Source organism: Canis lupus, chromosome 6, assembly GCF_048164855.1.
Source record: "Canis lupus baileyi chromosome 6, mCanLup2.hap1, whole genome shotgun sequence".
Lineage (NCBI taxonomy): Eukaryota > Metazoa > Chordata > Mammalia > Carnivora > Canidae > Canis > Canis lupus.
In genome coordinates this window covers 38184475-38202079 of record NC_132843.1, presented here as the reverse complement: position 1 = coordinate 38202079, position 17605 = coordinate 38184475, and the positions used below count along the sequence as shown (strand labels likewise).

Sequence of the window (17605 nt, the reverse complement as noted above, 5' to 3'; positions counted from 1 at the left end):
GTCAAGACTGCTGAAAACTCTACCATTGCATTCATCTTTTTTTTTTTTTTTTTTTGCATTCAATTTTTATTTTAGAGGGATGAACTTTTGAAACTTGATCCTTTGGAAACCAGGAACTGTTTTTAATGGTCTCCAGGAAAAGAGGATTGATGTAAACTATCTAGATCCCCATTCTATTGGCCCCTGACACTTCTCCCCTTTCACCAGATATACTGACAATTATTTCCACTTAGCCCCAAGCTTTTTATAAGAATGAACAGGATTGATAGATTGTTCAGCAAGGAGAACAACAGTGTCTTTGATCTGGATTTTAAAAAGGCAATTTTAAAGCAGAAAAAATGCAGAGCCCCTGACATCAATGATAGCCATATCATAATTGCCTAAATCTTTTTAAAATTTATTTTTAATTTATTTTTTTGCCAGGAAGGTTATAATGTATATGAAATAAGGTGTGTGTGAAACCACTGCTTATATTCTGGGATGCTAGAGAAACATGGCAGTTTTCTTCCTATTTAGTTGTTTTTACTACTAGAATGAGGATTGGAAGTAACAGCTTTTGGGAATCTGCCAGTCTGAGTCATAAGTGATGTCAGCAACAAATCAGAGTTTTAGTAATCTCTCTCCAACAGGTAAAGTTTCATACTTAAGAACACCAAATAATGTAAATCACATATATATTTGGGAAAGTAGCAAAATAATTTTTGTCCCTGGAAAGCTTGATTAATTAGTAAGACCAGAATCTCGGGATCCCTGGGTGGTGTGGCGGTTTAGCGCCTGCCTTTGGCCCAGGGCGCGATCCTGGAGACCCGGGATCGAATCCCACATCGGGCTCCCGGTGCATGGAGCCTGCTTCTCCCTCTGCCTGTGTCTCTGCCTCTCCCTCTCTCTCTGTGTGACTATCATAAATAAATAAAAATTAAAAAAAAAAAAAAAAAGACCAGAATCTCAAGTCAGAAGTAAAAAAAACAAAGAATGAAACAGAACTTTACTTGGGTTTTGTCTTGCCTGTACTATTATCTATCTAATGTGGATCTGATTTATATCCAGGAATAACATATCATTTAGTTAGGGTTCTCAGATACAACTTCTCGATAGGTGCTGGGTAGTCCCACAGTCTCCATCCAGGAATGTCTCTGCCTGTCTTAATGCTAGGCAGTCCTGAAGCAGTGGGTGGCATTCATTTGAGCAAGGAGGAATTTGTTAGCTTAGAGATAATCTTGATGTATGTATCCAGCCAGGACCAGAATGGAAGGAGCTTCAGATTGTTGATGTAAATAGACACTGGGAATTCAAGTAGAAGTAGAAATTAGTCACCTGTGTTAGCGTTGGGATGGGAGGAAGGGATGAAGGAATATAGAAATGGAAAATGAAATCACCAGAAAATGAAATCCAACACTGTAGGCCTGACCATTATTCCAGCAACTCGGGGTCAGAGAAACATGGGCTCTTCTCCCTCTAGTGGCTTCTTTTTCTGTAACCCCACATCTTCAGCTTGCTGTGTGCAACCAGTGGTTATAGAGCAATCCAGACAAATGTAATAGTTTCCAATATAGTCATGCATGTCACTCTGTCCCTGTATTCTGTTTTCTTAGCTGAATTTGGTTAATTTTACCAATTCTGTTTTACCCTATTGAGAAATTGGATCCTTATCCCAACTAGCCAGGGTGCCCTGTTCAAAAGGCATCAATGTCCCAACAGCTGGAACAGGGGACGTAGAGAAATGGTAGAGAGGCTCTCAGGTCTAAAGATCTGTGGATGTTAAGAATTCGATGACCTGGGATCATGACCTTAGCCGAAGGCAGACGTTTAGTAATCTGAGCCACCCAGGTGCCCCTACACATTGCTTTAGATCTGTATATTCCTAACTGCACCTAAAATCTCAAGGAAGTAGGTTCTGGGAGATCAGAGTTAGAAGATGTCATTGATTTGGGAACCTAAGACCATTATAATTTCCAGAATTCAGTGCCATTTTTTACCATCTTAGAGAAACAAGTATGATGCTTTGACAGCTAGCCCCCAAAGACCAAAACTATAATTGTCTGATAGATAAGATTGAGAATAAAGGGACCCAGATCTCAGAGTCATTTCTGGAGAGTTTTCTTGCTGAGGGAAGATGCTAAGTAGAAGTCTAGCCAGTAGATGCAAGTTCCATATATCTAGTTCTGGAGTTTGAATCCTCCAGAAGACTTAGCACCATGCATTCCCTCAAGCAGCTGACTACAGTACTTTCTTCTACCTTAACCCTTGACAGGACAGACTACCATTAGGGTGGTCATATAATCTCTTTTGTAAATTCTTAGATAGCCAGCACCATGTTGTCACCAGTATATGAGCTGCTTCTTTAGTCGTGTACCATCTGCACCTAAGCTCTCCTGCCTTTGCCTTTGCCCTTCTTCCCCCTTCCAGCTAGTGGCTTCCTTCTTGAGCCTCTGCACAACTAATGAGACAACCCAAAGGAGAGTGAGATACAAGGAAAACATTTAGAATTTTGATTCAAATCAATGTCATAAGAACACTCATCTCTTACTCCCATTTTTGGAGCCAGTCACTGTGTGTGTCTTGTCCCCACACAAGGCATTTGGATGGAAAGTACTTTTGCTGAGGCTTTAGCACCACTTCAGTGTCTTCTTCATCCTAGGATTTGAGTCCCCTTGGTGAATTGGGACAGACCTAAGTTCCATTGGATTTCTTTGTTCAGTGTAGAAAAAAAGTTTTAAGTTTTCTGTGAACATTCACTGTTGAAATACCTTAATTTTTTCTTTTCTTATCTAGTGAGCCAGACCGAGGAAGGCTGACTCCTTCCCCAGACATCATTGTTTTATCTGATAATGAGGCTTCCAGCCCCCGCTCCAGTTCCCGAATGGAAGAAAGACTCAAAGCAGCCAACCTAGAGATGTTTAAGGTAAAAAAAAAGGAGAAGAAAGAAAAAAATTTCTTTCTTCATTGTTTGCTTCTTCTATTTTCTTCAGTTCTCTAAGAGTCCCAGTCTGTGTTTTTCATAGTTTATTTTTTTAATTAAATAATTACCCATTGATGAAACTTTTTATAAGTGACTCTCAACCTCAAGGGCATGCCCTTTTATTTTTTTACTTTCTTAAGATTTTATTTTACTTTATATTATAAAGATTTACTTATTTTTGGGACGCCTGGGTGGCTCAGAGGTTGAGCATCTGCCTTTGGCTCAGGGTGTGATCCTGGAGTCCTGGGATCAAGTCCCACATCTGGGTCCCCACAGGGGACCTGCTTCTCCCTCTGCCTATGTCTCTCTCTCTCTCTCTGTCTCATGAATAAATAAATAAGATCCTTTTAAAAAAAAAAACAGTTTAAGAAAAAAGATTTCTTTATTTTAGACCATAAGTGGGGAGAGGGACAGAGGGAGAATCTCAAGCAGACTACCCACTGTGTGCAGAGCCCATCAGGGGGCTCAGTCTCATGGCCCCTGAGATCATGACTTGAGCTGAAATCAAGAGTCGGTTGCTCAACCAACTGAGCCACCCAGGCTCCCCTAAAGATTTTATTTTTCAGTAACCTCTACACCCAGCATGGGGCTTGAATCTACAACCTCAAGATCAAGAGTCACAGGCTCCACCTCCCTACTGAGCAGCCAGGCACTCCTTTTAGAAGGAATTATTAGAACCAAGTGAAGAAGACAGTTTGACAAAGCATATTCAGTATAATCCATCTTTCAGAAAATGAAAACAAAACCTCGTAAGTCACATAACGTAAATTCTTGACTGGAACCACTCTATCCTGGTTCTTATAACATGAAGGGATTCCTAAGTTTTTATATCTAGAAGAAACTTGGCTTGAAAAGATCCAGAAACTTTTTTATTTTTTTATTTTTTTTTAAGATTTTTTATTTATTGGGCAGCTCAGCAGTTTAGCGCCGCCTTCAGCCCAGGGCCTGATCCTGGAAACCCAGGATCGAGTCCCATATTGGGCTCCCTGCGTGGAGCCTGCTTCTCCCTCTACCTGTGTCTCTGCCTCTCTCTCTCTCTCTCTCATGAATAAATAGATTAAAAATCTATTGTGTATTCTCATGAATGAATGAATAAAAAGACGGGATGAGCACTCGGTGTTATTCTGTATGTTGGCAAATTGAACAATAAAAAATAAATTTGTTATAAAAAAAATAAAAATAAAATAAATAAAAATTTAAAAAAGATTTCTTATGTATTTATTCATGAGAGACAGAGAGAGAGAGGCAGAGACACAGGCAGAGGGAGAAGCAGGCCTCACGCAGGGAGCCCGATATGGGACTCGATCCCAGAACTCCAGGATCTCACCCTGGGCTGGAGGCAGGTGCTCAACCCCTGAGCTACCCAGATATCCCTAGAAACATTATTTTAAAGGAAAGCAGTGTCTCCCTGTGAGCATTCTTCTATTTTGACAAATTTGGTTGATTATGATTTACATGTGGTCTCTCCTCTCATTCTGTAAGCATTTTTTGAGCACCTGCTAAATACCAAGCACTGTTCAGGACTCCAGAGACACAAAGATAGCAGCCGCATTGCTCCTTCTGCTTCGTGTGGAAGATGATTTCAAACCTAGAAGAAGAGATCATCTTGCAGGAAGGGACTCTGGGTCCCTGCTCCCATAGTTAACAGCCTCCTGTTTTCTTAGGGGAAAGGCATGGAAGAACGGCAGCAGCTCATCAAGCAGCTAAGGGATGAGCTGCGATTGGAAGAAGCCCGGCTGGTGCTATTAAAGAAACTGAGGCAGAGCCAGCTACAGAAAGAGAACGTGGTCCAGAAGGTATTATGTCCTAGAAATATGGGTGTGGGTTTGAGAATGGACTGACTCGGGTAGGTTCAGTTGGGTAGTCCATTTTTCTCTGGTTCCATGTTTTTTTTAGTTTCTAAGAATATTTTTATATATATATATATATAATAGTTTATATATTTTTTATTTTTTTTTTTAATCTTAGGCTTTAATCAAGAAAGCCTTGGTTCCATTTTTCTTATTTTTTCTTTTGGTCAACATAAGCTTCACCCCAACAAGAAATTTTAAAAGTCTGGGAGTGTACCAGCTTTCTTCCTGTGTTTCACTGTCTTTTCTCTCTCCCAGACCCCAGTTGTGCAGAATGCAGCATCCATCGTTCAGCCGTCTCCTGCTCATGGGGCACAGCAGGGTCTGTCGAAGCTTCCCTCCCGGCCAGGGGCCCAAGGGGTTGAACCACAGAGTCTGAGAACATTACAGGTATGTGGCCCACCACAGGGTCTTTGTATTAGAGAGCCCTATCCATCCCATCTCTGGTTTGGGACTTTTGTGATCATTATAGAAGAACCCCACTATGGTAGAGGTGCTGTTACTGTCGTGGGTCCCTTCTGGCATGATTGGAGTGTGGTGGCACTTGGTAGCACCGTACGATGAATATCCTCATCTTCCCATTATTATTTTTCTTATCTGGACAGTTCTAGCTTAGCCCTTTCCATCTAGGGTTAGATAGCTTATACCACTAATTAGGGTTTACATTGATGGTACATTTATTTCATAGATCATTAGACAAAATTACCAAGCCTGACTACGTTTCCACTCAGCTATGTGGTATAGGCATTTTACCCCCTCTCACTTCATTTCCTCTTCTTCCCCTTCAGGGTCACAGTGTCATCCGTTCAGCGACCAATACCACCCTCCCACATATGTTGATGTCTCAACGTGTTATTGCACCAAACCCAACTCAGCTCCAGGGTCAGCGGGGCCCACCCAAGCCTGGCCTTGTACGCACCACAACACCCAACATGAATCCTGCCATCAATTACCAACCGGTAAGAGCCCTAATATGGAAACAGAGAAGTCTTTTATTTGCTTTCTCTGTTAACCATAGAATTTAAAGTTTTGGATATAGAGAAGCTGTAGGACAACCCAGGGTAGTTTTGGTGGCACTTGGATTCACCGCAGTCCTGAAAGTGGAAACACAGAGGAATTTCCTAAGGATAGGAATAGACGAGGGAGGCTGCATAGCAGAGCAGCAGCGAGCTGACTCCTGCCTGGAAGAAAGCAGGGCCCTGGGGAAGAGGCATGAGGACAGAGGGCAAAGAGATCCCCTCATTTTCCTCTTAGCAGTTGTCACTTGTAGGCACTCTCCTTTCCCTTGTGCTAGAATTCTGTTTCATTGAGGTTGGACACCTCCTATCTTCTGAGTTTTGGGAAATGTAAGCAATCCAGTCTAGGCTCAGATACTGTTTTCTGCCATGAAAGTAAGACTTGGCCCTTGCTGCCACATCCCATCACTGATCCCTGTGCTCCCTGCATTCCAGCAGTCGAGTTCTTCTGTTCCCTGCCAGCGCACAGCATCCTCTGCCATCTATATGAACCTTGCCTCCCACATCCAGCCAGGAACCGTGAACAGAGTGTCCTCACCACTTCCTAGCCCCAGCGCCATGACCGATGCTGCCAACTCCCAGGCTGCAGCCAAATTGGCTCTTCGCAAACAGCTGGAAAAGACACTCCTGGAGATCCCACCCCCTAAACCTCCTGCTCCCTTGCTTCACTTCCTGCCTAGTGCAGCCAATAGCGAGTTCATCTACATGGTGGGCTTGGAGGAAGTCGTACAGAGTGTCATTGACAGCCAAGGTGAGGCCACTTCCTCTGGTCAGTCTTTTATCTCAGCAAGAGGCTGCCGAGCCTGATTGACACGGTACTGTGTACTGTCAGTAACCTCTCCTTACTTGTTCCTTTTTTTTTTTTTTTTTTTTTTAATTTTCTTTATTTATCCATGAGAGAGAGAGAAGCAGAGACAAAGGCAGAGGGAGAAACAGGCTCCATGCAGGAAGCTCGATGTGGGACTCAATCCCGGGACTCCAGGATCACGCCCTGAGCCAAAGGCAGACATTCAACCACTGAGCCACCCAGGCGTCCCTACTTGTTCCTTATTCAGAGGCTTTTTGGGAGCAGCACATCAGAAACGCTTTTCGTGTGTCAGTATAGCTTAGGCTTAATATTTTTACTATATTTGTATATCTTGTATATTTTTTACAGTATATTTAGTTCTTTTCATTGGTGCCTAGAATGAAATATGCATAATTTGAACACTTATTTTTAATGTCCATGTCTGTTTGGCACTGAGCAGGCCCTGCCATTTGAACACTTACAGTTGAAAAAGTAGACTTAAGGGGCACCTGGGTGTCTCAGTGGTTGAGCATCTGCCTTCAGCTCAGGGAGTAATCCTGGGGTCCTAGGATCAAGTCCCGCATTGGGCTTCCTGCATGGAGCCTGCTTCTTCCTCCATGTCTCTGCCTCTCTCTGTTTCTTTCTTTTTTTAAATTTTTTTAAATTAATTAATTTGTTTGTTTATTTATTTATTTATTTATTTAAGATTTTATTTATCCATTCATAGACACACACAGAGAGAGGCAGAGACACAGGCAGAGGGAGAAGCAAGCTCCATGCAGGGAGCCCAACCTGGGACTCGATTCCGGGTCTACCAGGATCACACCCTGGGCTGCAGGGGGGCACAAAACCACTGCACCACCAGGGCTGCCCTCTCTGTTTTTTTCATAAGTAAATAAATAAAATCTTTTAAAAAGGGATGCCTAGGTAGCTCAGCGGTTGAGCGTCCACCTTTGGCTCAGAGAGTAATCCCACGGTCCCGGGATCGATTCCCACATTGGGCTCCCTGCATGGAGCCTGCTTCTCCCTCTGCCTATATCTCTGTATCTCTCTCATCTGTCTCTCACCTGTGTCTCTCATGAATAAATAAATAAAATCTTTTTTAAAAAATCTTAAAAAGAAAGAAAGTAGACTTAAGGAGATAAACTATGACCACGTGGAACCTGTGAACCAGACTATCAAGTATTAACACCAACCAAAGTTAGTAAGCCTGAATTTCTGAACATACAGACTTAGCGGAACACTTGACTGTAGAGGAAGGTGCCTGAAGGACTCAGTATTGACTATAAACAGATCACAAAGCGTGTGATTTGGACACTGATAACTAAAAATTTTAAGTGTCTGGGCCTGGGATAGGTGCAGTCTGATGTAAAAGGATTCCAGGGATCCCTGGGTGGCGCAGCGGTTTAGCGCCTGCCTTTGGCCCAGGGCGCGATCCTGGAGACCTGGGATCGAATCCCACGTCGGGCTCCCGGTGCATGGAGCCCGCTTCTCCCTCTGCCTCTCTCTCTCTCTCTCTCTCACTGTGTGCCTAAAATAAATAAATAAATAAATAGATAGATAGATAGATAGATAGATAGATAAATAAATAAATAAAAAATAAAAAATAGGATTCCAAATAGCCAAAGTGTTGGCCGAGTTGGATGGAATTAAACATGTTTCCTTCTTCTTGAAATAAGAAGTCAGGGAGCTGGGGTTCTTGTGCCAGCTTTGTTGTTAGGAGCCATGCTGCTTACACTTTGCTTCCTTGTCTATACACAGAGCGGTATTTCTGAGTCCCTCAGTGACCTTGTTACAGTCAAATGAAATAAAAGTATCTTCTAAACTGTAGAATCTCGGGATGCCTGGGTGGCTTAGCGGTTGAGCGTGCTTCAGGGTGTGATCCCACATCGGGCTCCCTACTCGGAGCCTGCTTCTCCCTCTGCCTATGTCTCTGCCTTCTCTCTGTGTCTCTCATGAGTAAATAAATAAAAATCTTTAAAAATATAAAAATAGGGATCCCTGGGTGGCTCAGCAGTTTAGTGCCTGCCTTTGGCCCAAGGCGTGATCCTGGAGTCCCAGGATTGAGTCCCGCATCAGGCTTCCTGCATGGAGCCTGCTTCTCCCTCTGCCTGTGTCTGCCTGTCTCTGTGTGTCTCTCATGAATAATAAATAAATAAAATCTTTAAAATTTTTAAAAAATTAAAAAGTATAAATAAATTGTAGAATCTCTTTCTTAATTCAGCAGAGTAACCTTCTAAAAAGTTCATTTGAGGGCTCCCTGGGTGGCTCAGCGGTTTGGTGCCTGCCTTTTTAGCCCAGGGCATGATCCTGGAGTCCTGGGATCGAGTCCCATATCGGGCTCCCTGCATGGGGCCTGCGTCTCCCTCTGCCTGTGTTTCTGCCCCCTCCCCCGCCATCTCTCATGAATGAATAAATAAAATCTTTAAAAAAAAAAAAGTTCATTTGATGAAGGAACAGAAGATGGGGAAATGTGAAAGCCCTGATTATTCTTTTTGTTGGCATCTAGGCAAAAGCTGCGCCTCACTCCTGCGGGTCGAACCCTTTGTGTGTGCTCAGTGCCGCACAGACTTCACCCCCCACTGGAAGCAGGAAAAGAATGGTAAGATTCTGTGTGAGCAGTGTATGACCTCCAACCAGAAGAAGGCTCTAAAGGCTGAACACACCAACCGGCTGAAAAATGCTTTTGTTAAAGCCCTACAGCAGGAACAGGTAAGAATTCTGACTTCTCACTAGCCACCTGCTCAAGTTGGGTTTTCCCAAAAGGTAGTTCCTTCTAGTTTAGAGGAGCTATCTGTGTGATCCCCACAATCCCAACAGCCTAGGCCTCAAAGTCTGGGTTCCCTATTTCTCTCCTTATATTTTGTTTTCCCATTTCCATTGGACATTCTCTGGTTGGGCAATAGCCTAACAACAGAGTGGTGCATGTGAGGAGGGTTAGGAGGCTGAGACATGGCTCTCTGTAGAGGTGCCAGAGAAACCCCTCCATTCACTCTTCATTTCCTTCTCAAACCTGAACTGGAAATCTCTTTGAGAGACAGAATCTCCACAGTCCATGTTTGGCAAGGGGAAGACAGCGGAGAGAGTGGACTGTAACATGGTCAGGGAGGAGGGGCATGGGGTGAGTGGACATGCCCTATAGTGTTAACAGAGTCGGAACATATGAGAGATGGGAAGATGTGTTGGGAAGCTTGGATCCTTCTCTGTCCCATCTCCCCTCCATTACCCATCAGACCCCTTTGGGTAACATCCTGGATATTCTGGAAAATGGGTAGACAGGAGTCAAAAAACTTCAGTAAACTCGTCAGACTTCATCGCATCAGTCAACTGGTTGCCACTGTCCAGACCTCTCCTGCCAGCTTTTTTTTTTTTAAGGTTTGTTTTTTTTAAAGATTTTATTTATTTATTCATGAGAGGCACAGAGAGAGAGGCAGAGACACAGACAGAGGGAGAAGCAGGCTCCCTGCAGGGAGCACGATGTGGGACTCAATCCTGGGACACCAGGATCACACCCTAGGCAGAAGGCAGGTGCTAAATCGCTGAGCCACCAAGGGATCCCTCCTGCCAGCTTCTGAGCGTCTGCTTTCCTGGACACATAGATCCATTGACCGGCAAGGTGGTGTTGGCTCCTTGTGCCCAGAGATCTTAATGCACCCATCCCATCCAACTCTTGACTTTTCCATATCCCCCTTAATCGCTGGCAGCATCAGAGAGAAGACAACCTCTAGGTTTTCTGGGTAGGAAATTGGGGGCTGTCCTGCCAAGTTGACCTGATGACTCCCAACAGGAAATTGAACAGCGACTTCAGCAGCAGGCTGCCCTGTCCCCCACTGCGGCTCCAGCCGTGTCCAGTGTCAGTAAACAAGACACCATAATGAGACATCATACCCTTCGGCAGGTGAGGTTCTGTCCTCCCATCTCCTTACTTCCCCCTTATCCCTGCCGTGGCTGCAATGTTGTGATCCACCGTCTGCTCTCCACTGCAGGCTCCACAGCCCCAGAGCAGCCTCCAGCGTGGCATACCCACCTCTGCCCGTTCCATGCTGTCCAACTTCGCACAGGCGCCCCAGCTGTCTGTGCCAGGTGGCCTCCTCGGGATGCCAGGTGAGAGGGGCTGTGGGAAGAGCTCTTCAGGGACCAGCTGGTTAGGATGCAGCTCTTTGGGTGAATAGTTTATTCTTCTGTGTCGGCTCTTTACACCTCTCTCCATTCACTGTTATTTGGCATATGTTGGCTAAATTCATGATACATTCAAACCACAGCACCCTAGGGCTTTAGTGGTGAACATGGCCCAATCCCTGCCATTACCAGTTTGCTGTTTGGTGCGCCCTGTCAGTGGGCGTGTGGAGAAGAGCAGGGTGAGCTGTCCCACTCCTGGTTGAGTGATGGAGGGACGTGTCTTCTTGAGCGGTAGCCCCAAACCCAGAGCAGATTCTGTAAGTGCTTCTTTGTCTTGGCGAACCCCCTGTCACCATTGTGCCTCTGACTGCCATCCCATCAAGACCATGTGGCTGGTGTTCCTGGTAGGACTGAAGTGTCAAGAATGCCCTTTCCCTAAACCTGGGGCAGATGGCTGCTGCTGCTTCCTCTTCTAATGCCTGCCCTCTCCCCTCCCCGCTTTTGTCTCCTGGGTCCAGGTGTCAATATTGCATACTTGAACACCGGCATTGGAGGACACAAAGCTCCCAGTTTGGCAGACCGACAGCGGGAGTACCTTTTAGACATGATCCCTCCCCGGTCTATAGCGCAGTCCATCAGCGGGCAGAAATAACGCCTGTCCTCTTGTGCTGCCCCAGCCTCGAACCCTTTGCCCCCTCTCTCCCATGGTCCCCAACTTCCGTCGCATGCAGTGCCTGTACTGGTGCCTACCATACACGGAAAACAAAACAGAGAAACAGAAGACAAACGTAGAAATCAACAGGAGAACATGCACCTGCCCCGCCACCCCCTTCTCTCACTGCTGCGATCCTGCTGCTCTGGTCTTCTCTCCGGTTTCCATTCACAGTGAGGTGCTCTTTACCTCTATTAGAGGTCAGAGTGAGGTCCTGGGGAGACACCTAAGCCCCTGACGTGTGTTTCTAAAGTTTTTATGCTATAATTATTGTCATTTTTAATGATGTTGTGTGTCCTCCCTTTGTTCAGTGGACAGTTAAGCCTTTTTATTTTCCCTCAATATTTTTATTTTTTTCTTTTGCCCTTTTTTTTTTTTTAAACACAGATGACATTCAGATAAACGACAGGAGCATTGCTGGGCAGGGTGTCCTCGAGGGGACATGACTGGGAGTGTTGGGGGCAGAAGTTTTTAATGCACTTAACCTGGGGTCGGGGGAGGTAGCATCAAACAAAGAGGACGTCAGCCCTGGGTGTCTCTGGTCTGGAAGGTCTGGGAGGCTGTGTTTTGTACAGAAGTTGGGCTCTAAGAATGAGGGAAAGAGCCTGGAGGGAGAAGCTTTAAAATGTAAACACCATGGAACTGACCCACAGGGAACGGGGAGAGGGACAGGTTGACAAGGTTAGTGTTCAGCCAGGGTGGGACAGAGGCTGGTCTTGGCCTCCTGGATGCTCTGCTGGTCCCAGTGAAGATGGAAGTCTGTTCCAGGTCAACTAGCCCAAAATTATTTCATCTTATTTTCTTTGTAAAATTCTGCCCCCCACCCCCCCCCGCCTTCAATACTAATCTCTGGGAAGCACAGCCCCATCTGTCTCTCTGTCTGTAATGCAGAGGCATGGCTATTCCCAGCCTGAGTTAGCCGGTGTCCTAGAGGTTGGGCCAGGCATGCTGAGTGAGACAGGAGGAAAGACAGATTGTCCTTCCACCCTGAGTGCACGGAGGAGAGGCAAGGAGGCCTGCACTGCGAGTACCGCACCAGCTGCTCAGAGCCAGACATCTCTCATCAAAACCAGCTCTGGACCCCTCTGTGCAGAGTACTAGTTGTCTTCCCCTCCCCCCCAAACTATTAATTTTCCTCTTCTGTTGTTTTCATCTTTTTCTTAAGCGCTACTAATGTAGAGAATGAACTGAATTGTGCAATGTTGCTGTTCTGGGGATGGGAGGTTAACATCCCACCTGCCCACACCCGAAGGCGGTGGGGGGCAAGGACCAGGCTGGTTTGGAGGTTAGGGAAGCCCCTTCAAGGCAGGGGTTTCGCTCACCTGCATCTGCAGCTCTAGCAGGTGCCAGAGTGCCAAGAAGGGTTGCTCAGAGCCGAGAGATGTGAAGAGGAGTTTGGCATTTTGCCCTTGAAAGCCACCTGGAAAAGTTCCCCCACTTTTATTTTTTAAAATTAAATAATTTTTTTAAAGTAAGAAGGCACTTTTAAAATTAACACACACACACACACACAAACTGCACATCTTCCCCGTAAAGTCTGGGGATAGGGGGAGGTGGTGGAGGAGCTGGGATCAGGCTCAGTCCCCTTCCCCATACCCCAGAGCCACTGCGGGTTACTCTACTGGCCCTACGGGCCTTCCTAGGTTTTTTTTCTTTCCTCCCTTCCCCCAAACTCATTGAGCACTTAATAAAGGAGCAGAGATACAGCCTGTGTCTGGGCTCCCCAGTGGTGAAGTGATCTGAAGCTAGATGCTAGTAACAGATAGTGATGGGGCTGTTTGGAGTATTTTTCAGGGGGAATGTGGTACCCCTGACTGTAAGTGGTGGGAGAGGGAGGGGGGTTATGAAACTGGGTCTGGGATTATTTTAAAATTATATATATATATAAAGATATATTCTTACATCTTTTCTTTGCCCTCTGTGCTTTGAAAGCACTGGATAAATCGTTTGGTTTTGCTTTTCTCTCTTCCACGAAATTGGAAGCTTTTTTTTTTTCCTTCCTCTACAAGTCATCTTGCCTTGTGGCATGTCTGTCAGCCTCTTTCGCCCCGCCCACCATGATGAAGTGCCATTTCTGTTATGTCTCCCCTCCCCCAGCTTTGGAGGTACCAGGTGCCCAAATCTGTCACTTGAGATTAAGCGTAAGGAACAGAGAATGTGCAATACCGTCTGGTTGGGGGCGATCCCTGCCCTGAGCCGAGCCTCCTCCTTGGGAGCTAGGCCACCTTTGAATGGGGTTTGGAAGTAGGCTGTGTAGACAGAGGAGTGATGGGGAAGGAATGCCCAGCCGAGTGCCTGCCAGGGTGCTGGGGCGATGGAGGAGGAGGACAGAGGAGGACGGGCGGAGTGGGAGCCTCCCTCTTCGTTCCCTTGGGCTCAGTTGCGTAGAGGCTGCTTGTTGACTAGTGTAGCACCATGACCCTTTGCTCAATCGCTGAGGTTTGATTTCTTACCCTTCCTCCCCATTTTTCATATCCTTTCCTGGGATTAGTGATGGGGGTGAGTTTTCCTTAATCATGGTAAAGTATTAGCCTTCCACCTCCTCCCTGCTCCCCACCCCCGTCCGTCTGTCTTCCTTAATTCTCTAGTTTTTCATCACCAATCACCTTGTGTCCCTCCAGTCCCTGAGGATGGCTGGGCCCATAGACACTAACCCTCATGCCTAAAGATAGGAGGAACCTCGCTCTGTTCAGTTAGCCTCTCCCCTAGTGCTCTGAAGCTCGGGGACACGAAGGCCGAGGACACTGCTGGTTCTGCCCGGCTTCCTCCATATCCAGAGGCTCTGCAGGTGGTGGTTCGTGGACAGTGGCTTACTCCTGAGACACCTGAATTGGGTAGATGAGCAGGAAAGCTTTGGGAAAGCTGAGAAGCTGAGGGACAGAGGTCATTTGTCTTTTTTTTTTTTTTTTTTTTTTTTTCCATTTCCTATTTTTGTCATTTGACCACAGCATCTGGACTTTCTCCATCCCCGGAATAAGTATTTTTCCACATTTTTGGATGTATGTATGGTAGACCATTTTTTTTAAGACACAAAGATAAATGTTTTCCTGCTTTGGTTACCTTTCCTTTCCCCTTTAAAAGGACTTAGCTATAGAGCCGCTTTGTAAAGATGCTTCTTGGTATTTTACTTTGTCCCTTTCCCAAGCACTCCCCCTTAACCCTCCTCTCCACACCCCACCCCACCTGGCCCTAGGCTCCCCTGCCCTCCAACAAGACTTTCATTAGCTTATGATACTTGCTGCCGAGATGTTATAACAAGGACTCATTCGTGTATATAAGCTATTTCTTGATCCATTTAAAAGGAATTGTACATTGTGTAGAAAAAAAAAAAACTGAAAAAGAGAAAAAAAAGCCCTCGCCATGGATATTGTGAAACTGTGTTATGTCATTTTGTAATGTGCCCGTTTGTGTATGATCCGTGCAAAAGGGTTTCTGGGGAAGGGGTGGGGGTAGGGAGGCAGGGCTCTGGAGGGTGGGGCGGGGGAGTGGGCCGGGCCCAGCACACAGACTGGCAGCTGCTCCAACCCCATCCCTCCTTAGAGATGCCACCTCCCCCACCACCCACCCCTGATTTGTGCCTTGCCTCCCCGCCCTGGAGTCGTCCTCCGGGTCACCAGCACTGCCTTGGCAGAGCCCACTCCCTACCCTAACCTGCCCCCCTCCCAGCCCCCCAGCATTAGGTGGATACTGTGGGGAAGTGCTGGGGGTCGGGAGGTAGCCGAGGAATGGGGCAGTCCCCGGGGGCATTGAAACCAAGTATTATTATGAATTGTAACTGTATTTGCACTGTTTTTTTTCCTCTGATTGCATCAGCATATATACAATATACCTATATAACAAAATTCAGTGTCAAGCTTTCTTATGCAAGGGATTTACCCCACCCCACCCCATAAAAAAGAACCTAGTTCCATGGGTCTTTCCGAGTAGATTATCAAGGGATGATAGAAAAGATTTTAACAAGTCATCCTAAGAAAGCCTCACCTGCAGAGCCGCATGCGTCTGCACACAGTTTTAGGCTTTGTAAATTGGGGTGAGGTGGGCCAGCATGAAAGCTAGGGCTCCTGGTCTGGGCTGTAGAGAATGGAGCGCCAGGGCACACGGGTGGGGTGACAGCACCGTCCGGAGACCCTGGGGGGGCTGGTCCTAGGCTTTCCCACTACCTTGCTATGTGACCTTTGGTAGAGTTCATTTCCCAGGTCTCGGTTTTCTTATTTGTGAAGTGACAGGGGAGATCATCTGGCCACCAAGAGTGAGACTCTACCTATGCTTCCTTCCTCACCTGCAAAACGACAAGGTGCGGAACTGAGGTGTCGAGGTGGCAGTGTGTGCAACTGCACCCTGCACAGCGGCCAGGCCCCTGCCACAACTTTGGTTTCAGGAAAGGCAGCAAGAGTGATGTCTAGACATCAGTAGACCTGTGACCCCGTTGCCCTCAGGCCCTTGGCCCCATCACAAGCAGCCACAGATAGGGCCCTCAGGGTGCAGGTCTAGTCACCTGCACCCCTGGTGAACTGCAGGATGCAGAACTTGCCCATCTTGGCGACCGCGTAGCAGAGTTCAGATGCACCCCATTTCTGGTCTCCTTCAGAACTCATGGGAGCCCCTACAGGCGGCACCCCACAGCCCGGGCTGAGGCTCCCACACTCCAGGCTCCTGGCCCCGGGAAGCCCGGGGTGGATCCTGGGGAGGATCCAGGAAGGTGACTGAGGCCTGGTGAAGGTGGGGCAGAGTGGGGCGGGGCGGGGAGCAGGGCTGGGGCGGGATGGGCCTCTCTGAATGGGGGTGGGGGGGCAAGACCCTTTTGCACAGGCTCTAAGTTTCCTTTTTTTTAACTCATTCTGATTTTCTGCATTGTGTTTGGAAATTAAAATGAAAAAACTAAGACCAACAGAAACTGGTTTTCAAAAAGGCAAATACACTCCCATCTGTTTCAGATGCTGCTGAGCATTTCAGCAGTAACAGATTCAAATAATAAGCTAATTTTTGGAGAAAGGATTAAAAGAAAAAAACTTTGTAATATTTATCACTTGCAAGCTATGTTTAATAAAGAAAGGAATGGTTTCTAAACTTTCCTGTGGCTCATGCTTTGGTCATGGCTGGCGTGGGGACGGTGGTTTGGTGGGGGAGTTCAGGGGTGGTGGGGAGGAGCTGTGCCTGTGCTCCCTACAGTCATGGGATAGCTTTGGGGACCCCCTTTCCTTCCACTGCAATAGTGACGGGACGCCCTCACTGTTCCTCCTCCACATGGAGCCGGTGTTCTGAAAGCCGCTGACCCCATGACGGAAAGGAGGCCGAGTCCCCAGCTGTCCCTTGCCATCACACTGCACTACTCTGGTCTCTCCTAGTTGCTGAAACCTCTGCGAGCACTGGCAACGTGCTATCCTCAGGTGGCCGCCCTAGAATGGCCCCTGCTGCACCGCCCCACGGCATTTCCTCCATCCACACACCAACCATCCCCAGGTTTCTATCAACGCAGAACATTAACCAGATCCTAATTTTTTTTTTTAAGATTTTATTTATTTAGGGACGCCTGGGTCGCTCAGTGGTTGAGCGTCTGCCTTTGGCTCCAGGCGTGATCCTCTTAAATTAATGTGGGATCAAGTCCCACATCGGGCTCCCCGCATGGGGCCTGCTTCTCCCTCGCCTGTGTGTCTGCCTCTGTGTGTGTGTGTGTGTGTGTGTGTGTGTCATGAATAAATGAATAAAATCTTTTTTTTTTTAAGATTTTGTTTATTCATGAGAGACACAGAGAGAGAGGCAGAGACATAGAGCAAGTAGCAGACTCCCCACAAGGAGCCCATGCAGGACAGGACGGTCCCTGGATTCCTGGATCACGCCCTGAGGCGAAGGCAAACACTCAACTGCTGAGCCACCCAGGCATCCCTATTTTTTCAATTTGTTTTTTGTTTCCAGCAAAGCACTTCAGTCAGTCCCACCGAGAGGACAGGATATTGAAGTTTGGGGCTGTTTTTTTCTTTTCTTAGCATTTTTTAAATTTAAATTCAGTTAATTAACATACAGTGAATCATTAGTTTCAGAGGTAGACACCCAGTGCTCAGGACATGCATGCCCTCCTTCAGGCCCTTCACCTAGTGACCCCCCCTCTGTCCCCCTCCAGCGACCCTCATTTTGTTTCCAAGTTAAGTCTCTTATGGTTTGTCT

The 17605-nt window shown here is 46.6% G+C and overlaps 1 protein-coding gene across 3 annotated transcripts in view; it reads left to right on the top strand.

Moving 5' to 3' along the window:
* GATAD2B (GATA zinc finger domain containing 2B) overlaps nt 1-16510 on the top strand; it is a 96371-nt gene extending 79861 nt beyond the window's left edge. For 2 of the 3 annotated variants that reach the window (XM_072829602.1, XM_072829604.1), the window contains exons 3-11: nt 2773-2902; nt 4624-4755; nt 5068-5199; nt 5598-5768; nt 6261-6576; nt 9122-9324; nt 10400-10510; nt 10599-10716; nt 11250-16510. In XM_072829602.1, coding sequence (XP_072685703.1) covers nt 2773-2902; nt 4624-4755; nt 5068-5199; nt 5598-5768; nt 6261-6576; nt 9122-9324; nt 10400-10510; nt 10599-10716; nt 11250-11383 — 1447 coding nt within the window. In that variant the 3' untranslated portion in view covers nt 11384-16510. The remainder of the gene's footprint in view (nt 1-2772; nt 2903-4623; nt 4756-5067; nt 5200-5597; nt 5769-6260; nt 6577-9121; nt 9325-10399; nt 10511-10598; nt 10717-11249) is intronic. The other variant, XM_072829603.1, reaches the window with a different exon arrangement.
* The last annotated feature ends 1095 nt before the right edge of the window (nt 16511-17605 follow it).